The 11,825-nt window shown below is 41.9% G+C and overlaps 1 protein-coding gene across 1 annotated transcript in view; it reads right to left on the bottom strand.

The window, feature by feature from the left end:
* WRAP53 (WD repeat containing, antisense to TP53) overlaps nt 1-9,484 on the bottom strand; it is a 29,915-nt gene extending 20,431 nt beyond the window's left edge. The window contains exons 1-3 of the mRNA XM_006899136.1: nt 9,084-9,484; nt 8,843-8,941; nt 8,377-8,488 (exon numbers count right to left, since the gene is read on the bottom strand). Coding sequence (XP_006899198.1) covers nt 8,377-8,488; nt 8,843-8,941; nt 9,084-9,484 — 612 coding nt within the window. The remainder of the gene's footprint in view (nt 1-8,376; nt 8,489-8,842; nt 8,942-9,083) is intronic.
* Between the last annotated feature and the right edge of the window lie 2,341 nt (nt 9,485-11,825).

The raw sequence follows: 11,825 nt of genomic DNA, 5'->3' as shown, positions 1-11,825 counted from the left end.
TGCAGCAATGAATGAATGGAAATCCAAAAACTCTGTAAATGCTCATTAAAATTATTTAAAAAAAAAAGATGAAAAAAAAATGAAAATGCCATAGGGAGCTCTGGTGGCCTAGTGGCAAGGAGCTGCACTGCAATCCCAGAGGTAAGTGGTTCGAATCCACCAGATGCTCTGCTGAAGAAGGAGGGGCAATCTCCTCCGACATGATTTACTACCAGTGAAAAACTGCAGGAGGGTAAGCTATGGGTTGGTTCCAACTCAATGTCTCACACAGAAACAACAGAAAATTTGGGCTATTATAGCCAATGTTAGATGGATCTTGGCTAAAAGCATAGAATACTAGAGGAATGTCTATCTGTGTTTCATTGACTATGCAAAGACATTTGACTGTGTGGATCACAACAAACTGTGGCTGACTCTGAGAAGAATGGGAATTCTCAGAACACTTGATTGTGCTTATATGAAACCTATTCTTGGACCAGGAGGCAGTCATTAGAAGAGAGCAAGGAAACACAGCATGGTTCAAAATCAGGAAAGGAGTACATCAGGGATGGGTCCTGTTTCCATACCTTTGCAATCTATGTTCAGAGAAGAGGAATGTGGCATCAGGATTGGAGGAAGACTCACCAACAACCTGTGTTAGGCAGATGACACAACCTTGCTTGCTGAAACTAAGGAGGGCCTGAAGCACTTGCTGCAGAAGATCAAGGACTACAGCCTCCTATATGGATTGAAGCTCAACATCAAGAAAACAAAGATTCTCACCACAGGGCCAATTGACAGCATCATGATAGATGATGACAAGAATGAGATGTTAGCTTCAGTTTGCTTGGCTCCACAATCAACACTCTTGGTACCAGCAGCCAGGAACTCAAAAGACGAATTGCACTGGGAATGTCTGCTGTTGGAGACCTCTCCAGAGTACTGAAGATCAATGATGTCGGTGTAGAGACTAATGTGCACCTAATCTAGGTCATGGTCTTCTCAATTACTTGCTATGCATCAGAAAGCTGGACAATGACTAGGGATGATAGAAGAATTGATGTCTTTTAGTGTGGTGCTGGAGAAGAATGTTGAATATATCATGGACTGCTAGGAGAACAAACAGGTTCATCCTAGAGAGGGTGAAACCAGGCTGCTCCTTGGAGGCAAAGATTCTGAAACTTCATCTCACATACTTTGGGCATGCTGCAAGGAGGGACCAATCCTTGGAGAGGGACATCATGCTTGGGAAGGTGAAGGGACAGTGCAGGAAAGGTAGACCCTCGATAAGATGGACTGACTCAGTAGAGGTGATAAGGTTCAATCAGGATACAGCAGCGTTCAGAGCTGTTATACATAGGGTATTTATGAGTCCCAAGTGACTCAATGGCAATTAATAACAATAAAGGAAGATTCTCCATTAATCTCTCCATTCCACCACTGGTAACTACCAACAAGCCTGGCTTATTTCTTGTAAGGGAAACAACACAATATGTGTTATTTCTTACTCATGGAATTCATTTTTAAAATAATTTTTTTAGAAAAATACCAACCTTAAAAATACAGAAAGATTAATTTAGCATGTGAAAAACCTAGAAACAGCCCAAATGTACAAAACAGGCGAATAGGTAAGAAATTTATCACAGGCATTCAGTAGAACACCCTTCATCTTTAAACCTGTTAACAAAGACTGAAACACCATGAAAAGCATTTAGACTGTGATTGTTAAAAGGAGCAGTGTGCAAAGCTGTCTACTATTTGATTACACCACATTAAAAGCTTTCAGTACTTGGACAGAGCTTAGAAAGAGTGGCAAAAATTTCAAAGGCTGAATTTTATAAAGTGGCAGCAATTGGTGCCTTTTTTCCCCCCTTTAACATTCCTGTTTCTCTTAAATGCCATTTGTGCAATAACTATCCTGCGTCCCATATTTCCATCTTTTTCTAACTACCTGTGCCCAGGACAAACTTCTCTGCTCCTGAATTATTTCAGAATGGCTTCCCCTGCCCAGCTGACCTCATGAACAGTGAACGTCTGTTCCACGTGCCAGGGCTTACAGTGTCTTAGTTCTTGTACAGATGACACATTTTCAGGGGACTAGACCTCTGATCTTAAGAGCTGCCCATTAGAGAAGCATAAGGACAACCCCTACAACTAGGCATCCTTATCTTTCTTGACCTCAGATTCTAGAAGTTCAAGTCTTCTGAGACATCCCTTATCACCATGACCTGTATAACAACTGCCCTAATTCCTGCATTCACACCCACCCACTCACCCTCTTCTGACATTCAAGTCCTTGAACTCACACCTGTCAGAGTCCTATTCTAGGATCAAAAACCCCTTGTTTCTCATCCACTTCTCAAAAAGCTCCAAAAAGCCTGCCTCTGGCGGTCCCTGCAGTTTTCTCAGGCCCAAATTGCTTCGCTCTCACCCTCCCTCCCCAGCACATTCAGGGACAGGAGATAGGTGGGTGTCAACCTCATTCTCCACTATGATTTCCAAATCTTTCATCTCCAAAAACTGCAACTCCTCTGTAGCTCTTGTCAGCAGACAGGCTTCCACTTTTTGTCATTTTCCCTCATTCACTAAGACTTTACCTCCTAGTTGAATATTTTCTCCACAGATACAACTTGCTATCACTCTTCTGGACACCTTTTTTATCTCTTATCTCCTTTCGCCCACTTCCACAGATCCTTTGAACCGGCTGTTTTTTATCTGGCATAGCTCTCTCCCTTTACATCCCCAGGTCTCTGTTCAAATGCTACCTTAACACTGAGGCCTTTCCTTGCCACCCTTTATAAAAATTCACTCTTGCAATCCTCTTCTCTGCTTTGTTGTTCCCAGAGCACATCAGATTTATATTTTACTTGGTTATTTATTTATTGTCTCCCCATAATACAAGGGGGGGGGGAATTGACGTTTTTTTGAGGGTAGAAACGTTTGTATGCTTGGTTCCTGACTAATACGTAGGACTTAGAACAGTGCCTGGCAGATAAGAAAAATCTGTTGAATGAATGAAAAAATGAAAGAATGAATGAACCTGCCCAGTGCCCTGGCTGCTCTCATTCCTCGTCTCTACGCACAATCACTCTATTTCAGTGACACCCATCACAGTCACACGGGCATCACCGGCAATGGTAAACCTCAGTTTCAATGACTAAGCCATGTAGTTTACTTGCTCAGTGATTCCAACCTTACCTGTGAGCATTATGAAAGAAATCTATCTACAAATAAGCAAATATATAGAAAATACATATTTCAACAGACAGATGCTGCCCTGGATGTACTCACTATGTTGTGTCAAGAAATCGAAATCTGGAGGATGGCCAGCTGGCAAACTGACTGGAAATGATCGATATTTGTTCCCATTCCAAAGAAAGGGACCCAACAGAGTGCAGAAATTATCGAACAATATAATTAATATCACATGCAAGCAAGATTCTGCTGAAAATTATCCAAAAATGACTGGAGCAATATGTCAACAGAGAACTGCCAGATGTGCAGGCTGGATTTAGAAGAGGTTGTGGCACTAAGGATATTATAGCTAATGTTAGATGGATCTTGGCAGAAAGCAGAGAATACCAGAAGAATGCCTATCTGTGCTTCATTGACTATGCAAAGGCTTTTGACTGTGTGGATCACAACAAGCTATGGCTGACTCTGAGAAGAATGGGAATCCCAGAACATTTGATTGTGCTAATGCGAAACCTATATTTGGACCAAGAGGCAGTCATCAGAACAGAGCAAGGAGACAACAGATGGTTCAAAATCAAGAAAGAGGTCCGTCAGGGATGTATTTTGTCTCCATACCTTTTCAATCTGTATGCAGAACAGATCATCCGAGACACTGGGCTGTACGAAGAGGAATGTGGCATCAGGATTGGTGGAAGAGTCATCAACAACCTACATTATGCAGATGATATTACCCTGCTTGCTGAAACTGAGGAGGACCTGAAGCACTTGCTGCAGAAGGTCAAGGACTGCAGTCTTCAATATGGATTGAAGCTCAGTATCAAGAAAACAAAGATTCTTACCACTGGGCTGATTGGCAGCATCAGTATGGATGGTGAAGAGATTGAGATAGTTAACAGTTTTAGTTTACTTGGTTCCACAATCAACACTCTTGGTAATAGCAGCCAGGAAATCAAGAGACAAATTGCATTGGGAAAGTCAGCTGTGAGGGACCTCTCAAGAGTACTGAAGAGCAACGATGTCCAGCTGGAGACTAAGGTGTGCCTGAACTAGGCTATAGTCTTTGCAATTACGTGCCATGCATTGGAGAGCTGGACAGTGACTAGGGAGGACAGAAAGAGAATTGATGCCTTTGAGCTGTGGTGCTGGAGAAGAATGTTGAATATACCATGGACTGCTAGGAGAACAAACAGGTTTGTCCTGGAGAGGTTGAAGCTGGAGTGCTCCTTGGAATCAAGGATTCTGAAGCTTCGTCTGACATACTTTGGACATGTTGCAAGGAGGTACTGGTCCTTAGAGAGGGATATCATGTTTGGGAGAGTGGAGGGAGAGTGCAGGAGAGGAATACCCTCAATGAAATGGATCAATTCTGTGATTGGAGTGGTGGGAATGAGTGTGTTTGAGATGGTGAGGTTGGCACAGGATAGAACGGCGTGTAGGGCTCTTGTACAAAGGGTTGCTATGAGTTGCAAAGTAACTCAATGGCACATAACAACAACAAAGATTAGTTGTTACCAAGGGTGGAAGGAAGGGGAAGAGGAGTTTTTGCTTTGAGAGTACTGACTGTCTACAGTGGTGAAATACTTTCGAAAAGGAGAGCAATAAAGATAATATAACATGAAAAATTCAATCAGTGCCACAAGTTGAGGAATGTTTTGGTGTGTATATTTTGACCATACCAAAAAAAAAATCCTCATTTAGCTCTTTATTCAGCTTAGATTTTGATCCATTAGTTTAAGCATCTCCTCACACATCCTCAATAATCTTATCTTTTTCTCTAGGCAAACCCTAACCAGAATATCTTATTTCCTTGCCCTTATTCAATTAACACTGATAACCCACTCTGGTGACGTAGTGGGAAGAATCTGCACTGCAAGCCGAGAGGGATGTGGTTCAAATTCACCAGCTCCACCAATGGAGAGAGAGACCCAATCTCCTGCCAACTAACACTGATAACTAAGACTGTTTACCGACCTACTCTCTTCCTCTTTCACTCTCTCTGTATTACTATATTACGTATTTGGAAACAGGAGTGGTATTCACTTCCTAAACAACATGCCTCTGGAAACTCTATGAACTTTGATAAATGTTGATAATTATAGAAAGGCTTCAGGCCCTTTGTTCACGGGGTCACTGTGAGTCATGCTCTACTCGAAGGCAATCAACAAAATTACATACATTATTGTTGTGCACCAGTAAGTCAGAACAGACCCATGGCTGACCTTCTCAGCAGGCTTTCAGAGACAGTTAATCATATAGGAGGAGTGTGCTTATTCTTCTCCAACAGAGCAGCTGATGGGATTCGAACCACATGCCTTCCAGATTGCAAGACAGCTTCTTATCACTGGGCCACTAGAATTACTCTGTGTCTGTGTGTGTGTGTATGTATTCACTGAGCCATTACTATACCAGACGTTTTATATATATACACACACATATATGGATGTTTATTGAGCCATACTTACGATATGCCAAGAACTATTTAAAGCACTTTAAAGTATTAATTCTTTTAATCCTTACAGCTCTGTAAGGTGGTATCATTATTATTCTCATTTCAGACAAAGAATAACACTTGATAGAGAGATAAAACTATTCTAAGTGGTCTCTTCAAGCTGAATTCAGAGGGGCCTTGACACAAAGGATATCACTGCTAATATCAGATGGATCTTAGCTGAAAGCAGAAAACACCAGAAATATGTTTACTTGTGTTTTATTCACTATGCAGACATATGACTATGTGAATCATAACAAATTAAGGCTAACATTGGGAAGAATAGGAATCACAAAATACTTAATAGTGCTCATGCAAAAGTTATACACAGACCAAAAAAGAACAGAATAAGGGAACACTAGATAGTTTAAAATTAGGAAAGATAATGCACACCTATGTCTATTGCTGCACTGTTCACAATAGCGAAGAGATGGAAGCATCCCAAGTGTCCAGCAATAAATGAATGGATAGAGAAGCTACGGTATATTAACACAATGGAATACTACACAGCACTGAAAAATAAGAAACAAATAAAATATTATCCAAAATGGGTGACCTTGGGGGACATTATGCTAAGTAAAATATCTCAGCCACAAAAGGACAAATACTGCCTAATGGCACTGTTAAAAAGCAGGACTGACATGGGGGTTGGCGGGAAACTAAGAAAAGATGTGATAAAAAACGAACACTGAATTGAAATAGAGGAGGGAAAGAACTATGGAAAAGAAATATATGATTAGGTGTTATTTGCCTAACAATAGTCCCGAATAAGAGGTATATAGCAAAGTGGACTTGGGGGCGGGGTAAGGGAGGAAATTGTGCAATAAAAGAATTTTTTTAAAGAGAAAAGCAAACTGGGGGGGTAGGGAAGAAAATGTGCAACAATGAATGAATAGAAATCCAAGTTTTCTATAAACTTTCATTAAAATATCAATAAAAAAGAAAATGTTATAAAAAATTAGGAAAGATGTGGGTCAGGGTTGTATCCTTTCTCCATACCCATTCAATCTGTATGTTAAACAAATAATTTGAAACTATATGAAAAAGAATGTGGCATCAGGATTGGAGGAAGACTCATCAGCAATTTGTGTTATGCTATGTATGCAGATGACACAACCTTGCTTGCAGAAAGGGAAAACTTGAAACACTGCAGAAGATCAAAGAGTACAGCCTTCAATATGAATTACATCTAAACATCAAGAAAACAAAAAATCCTCACCATTTGATCAATAGGCAATATCATGATAGATGGAGAAGACGAAAGTTGTCTATAATTTAATTTTATTTGGATTCACAGTTAACATTTAAAGTAGCAGCAGTCAAGAAATCAGAAGTAGTGTTGCACTGGGGAAAAAATTCTGTCAAGGACTTCTCCAAACTGTGAATGGAGTAAGGATGTCAGTTTAAAGACTAAGGTGTGCCTGATCCAGGTTATGGTATTTGCAATTGCTTTCCATCAGAAAGTAGCACAATGAATAAGGATTACAGGAGAAGAACTGTGGTATTGACAAAGGGTATTAAATATACCGTGAAGTGACAAAAGAACAAGTAAATAATATATCTGTCTTGAAAGAAGTGCAACCAGAGTGCTCCTTAGAGTCAAGGATGGTGAAACTCTGTCTCACTTATATTTTTTGGAGGAATCAGTCCGAGGAGAGAGACAGCATAATGGGAAAACTACATGTTCAGAGAAAGAGAGGAAGGAAGACACTCAACAAGAGGAACCGACACAGAACCACCAAGGGCTTGAGCAGGACAGAGTTCGAGCTCTGTTGTTAACAGGGTCATTATGAGTTGTAGTCAACTTAACTACTTAGTTGTAGGCACCTAAAAACAACAACAACTGGTCTTACTTTGAATGGATTGTATTATATAAGAAGTCAGTCCCCAAAAAAAGGTATTCCTGAAGTCCTAACCCCTGGTACATTTGACTGTGATGTAGATGGAAAACAGGGTCATTGAAGATCCTACTGATATCAGTTAGCATAAGTCATTACATGTGGTATCCTTATAAAAGAGTGTAAGATCCTACACGACAAGGCTTCTAAATTACATTGGCTTCATCCCCTCTCCATTTCCCCCCTCGCTTGTCTCAGTCCAGTCACACTGGCCTTCTTTCTATTAGTTAAACACACAGAATGCTCTCCTAGTCTTGTTCTTTGTAAAATTGCCTTGCCTCTTCCTACAATATATTATCCGTTACTTTTCACAGGATTGCTCCATTATTAGCATATGGGTCTCAGCTTAAAAGTCTCCTTTACAAAGAGCTCCTCTCAATATTTTAGCTAAATGTGTTGTTGCTGTTAGATAACTCTTCCAGCCTATGAACAACAGACTGAAACATTGCTCCATCCATCCGGTTTCTCCCAACTCTGTCTATAATCTGTAATGATCCTGATTACTTACTTGTTTTACACGGTTATCTCCCATACAAGAAAGCAAATTAGCTCTTTGTCTTATCACCACTTCATCTCAGCAACAGTCTTTCAAAAAATAATGCTTAAATACTGCCATAAAATATAATCACTAATTCCTCTCATGAATAAAAAAATATTACAGACTGAAGAAGGGACATTCTTTTAAATACTTCAGAATTCAGGGCAGAAAATGCTACTTGAAATACACAACAAAAAAAAAGAGTTCCATTTGTGAAGGACAGACATGTCTCCGCTTAAATAGAAAAGAGGTCAAAGCAAGAAAAAGGGGCTTCTTACCATTTCTGCATATTCCACCTGCTCCTCCTCTCTGTACAGCTCTGAGGGCAGGTTGTAAATACGTAAGATGTTATCAGCACTATTAGTCAAGATGCAGGAACCATCTGGGGCCCTAAGAGTAAGAAAATAGCAGGCTGGACAGTTACATGATTTCCAACTATTGAGCTAGGATTGAGCCAACCTCTCAACAGGAATAAATCCCGGGTCCTGAGAGATGGGGAGGGCACAGCCCTACTTGAAACTGAATATCCTTCCTAAGAGGGATTCTTACTCCTTACCCTACTTTTGTCTCAACCAGGTCCTTCTCCCAGATAGTAGAGGTGTTTTCTGGTGACAGTACAGAAGGTCTATCTTACTAGATGCTGACAAATCCATTACAATTCATACCCAAGAACAACTAATTGACACGCTGCTGTGTCCTGTACCAGCCTCACCACCTCGGTCCTGCTCTCGCCATCACCATTACCATTTGCAGCCTTTCAAGAAGTTCTCTGGTTGGGAACTAAACTCTGACCAGGAGCCACTGAGGAATCGAGGTAGCTGGGAAAAGCTGTAGTTCCAAGTTCTGGAAGAAAGATGAAAACAACAGACCTGGGTCGCCAGAGGAAATAGGAAATGTGTCTAAAGGGGGTGAGGGCTGGCCGATAAAGCATGTCGCACACTCCCAGCCTCTTCGGGTTCCAGATTCAACTGCCATTGTCACTTACGTGTTTCCTTCACCCTCTAAAACCGGTTCTTCAGCCACACTTTCCACGGCTACTCCAGGTCCCAACTCTGGCCCATTCATTTCTTCTGCAGGGATGGTAGTATTTTCAGGTTCTCGCTCCTCGATCTGATAACTCAACTCACTAGGAGTACCAAACTCTATTTCCAAGAGAGTGGAGAAAGAAGCCGGGCCCTCCTCACTCAGTTCTGGGGACAAAGCTGAGACAGCCACAGCATCCGATGATAGCCCGGCCGGATCATCCCCGTCGGGTGGCGTTGGGATCGATGCAGGGTCCGTGTTTTCATCCATCGGGTAACCCTGGGGCGAAAGGTCGGCTCCGGCAGGAACCTGGACGGCAGGAAGGCAGTCAGAAGCTAAAGACTGCGCATCCGGCGTCTTCATGCTATAGGGAAAGAGTGGTCCCGGGCAGGGTAACCTTTATCCCACTGCCCACTGCCTGCCCCGCAAAGGGAACAGACACTATCACAGTTGGCACGGATCCTGACAGACCTGAAGAAATCCACTTGCGCCTCCCTGTCTCTTCCGGGAGGTGGCAGGAGCCTCCCAGCGCGCTGGACCCGCTAAAGCTTTAGCTCAGCCTGTCGCTGCGTACCACTTGCTCTCGCGGGATTTGGGTTCATCTTTCTATTGGACCTCCGTCTCCCAGATCAGATTTCGCGGGATACCCAGGAGGGGAGGGGCGGGGTCGGAGGTCAGACAAGTTACTTTTTCCCGTGAGACCACGCCCCCCCAGTGCTTCCTGGGACTTGTAGTCTCAGCGCTTTTACGTTTTTAAGAAAGCGCTGGTGCTCCGCCTGCCATCAATTGCGGTCATTCTTAAAGTTTAAAGTCCTTTTTCACAACAGAGGGCGCCAGCACCACATTTGACTTTACAGGGTTTTTTTAAAACTGGGGGAGTTTTGGTGACAACTCAGAATCCACTAGCGACGCTGCAGGATAAAGACGGGTAATCTCCCCTGTGACCAGAAGCCAAATGAAGGGTCAGCAAAGTGTCAGTTCCGACTCCAGAGCAATTAACTTGAGGTTTTTTTAGTTTATCAAATGTCCTAGAACTCTTTTCAATCATTTAATAAACATTTTCTCTCTATCTGGAGCAATGACGATCAAAGACACCCAGTAATAATTCTCTCAAAAGACTAGTGTACGCCAGAATTCTACTCAGCCTTCACGACCTTGAGATGGTGCCCAACTACCACTGCTGACTTACCTGAACAGGATCACCATAGGAGGTCCTGGATAGGGTAGAAGAAAAGGTGGAGCAAAAACTCATAATAAAAAATAGCCAGGCTTACCGGTCTGATAGAGGCTGAGGAAATCCCAGATACTATGATCCTTAGACACTATTCAGGCATGGAGCTGAACTCACGCTTAAAACTCAACTTTCAGGCAAGCAATAGGCAAGCTTTGGTGGCCTAAATGCCAAAGAGTTGCACTGTCAACCCAAAAGCAGGAAGTTGTATGCCTATGTTCATAATGGAAAGAGCCCAAATAACCATTACGTTAAAAAAAAAAAGGGTTGAGAAATTGTGATACATACACATAATGAAATACATACAACACTCAAGAACAATGGTTTCATAAAATACATGGGAGAGTCTAGAGAGCATTATGCTCAGTGAAATAACTCAGTCTCTTAAGAAAAAGTACTGCATATGATCACTGTTGTAAAAACAGAAGGATAATTGAGCAAGATGTGTATAAATGCTTGAAAAGGGAAGGAGAATGGGGGAAGGGAATAGCAAATGGGGAAAGAGGGAAATCAGTAGGATAGCAGAAGTTAGTGGGAAGATGGGGGAAGAATTGGAAAGATTCAATGAGAATTTTAAAAGATAGGATTATGGTAATAGGCATAGAGCAATGGTTGTAGTTGTATACCACAGAGTCTGAATCGATTGCCCAGAGCAATCTGGCACAGAGGCTGGCAGCCTCAAACTGCGTGACTTTGGGATTGCAGCCTCTTGCCACTAGGCCATCAGAGCAATTAATATATATCATATCTGAGTTGTGGGAGGATATCAAGGGTATCATCCAAGAAGAGTGCAAACGTTCATTACAAAGACAGAAGAGGAAGATCAAAATGGATGTCAGAAGAGACTCTGAAAATTGCACTGGAGCGCAGAGGAGCCAAAGCAGAGGGAAGAATTCGAGATACTAAAGAGTCGAATAGAAGATTTCAAAAGGCAGCACAGGACGACAAAGTAAAATATTACAATGAAATTTGTAAGGAGTTGGAGTCAGAAAATCAAAAGGGCTGAACTAGCTCAGCATTTCTTTTTTTTTTTTGTATTTTTTTTTTTTAATTTTATTGTTTTTGTGTGCGTGTACCGTCAAATCAGATCTGACTGGTACAGGAGGAGATTGTCCCTCCTTCCTCAGCAAAGCATCTGGTGGGTTCGAACCCTGCGCCTCTGGGATTGTAGTTGCAGCTCGTTGCCACTAGGCCACCAGAGCTCCCCTCAGCATTTCTTAAGCTCAAGGAACTGAAGAACAAATTCAAACCTCAAGTTGCTATTATCAAGGATGCTTTAGGCAGAATGTTAAATGATCCAGGAAGTATTAAAAGAAGATGGAAAGAATATACTGAGTAACTGTATCAAAAGGAATTGGCAGACACAGAAGAATAAGGCCCCAGGAATAGATGGTATATCAATTGACATATTTCAGTTAACAGATGCTGCCCTGGATGTGCTCACCAAGTTGTGCCAAGAAATCTGGAGAACAA

This window comes from Elephantulus edwardii, unplaced genomic scaffold (genome assembly GCF_000299155.1).
Source record: "Elephantulus edwardii isolate Elephantulus edwardi_28Jun2011 unplaced genomic scaffold, EleEdw1.0 scaffold00246, whole genome shotgun sequence".
Classification (NCBI taxonomy): Eukaryota; Metazoa; Chordata; class Mammalia; order Macroscelidea; family Macroscelididae; genus Elephantulus; species Elephantulus edwardii.
This window is presented reverse-complemented; position numbering and strand designations above follow the sequence as displayed.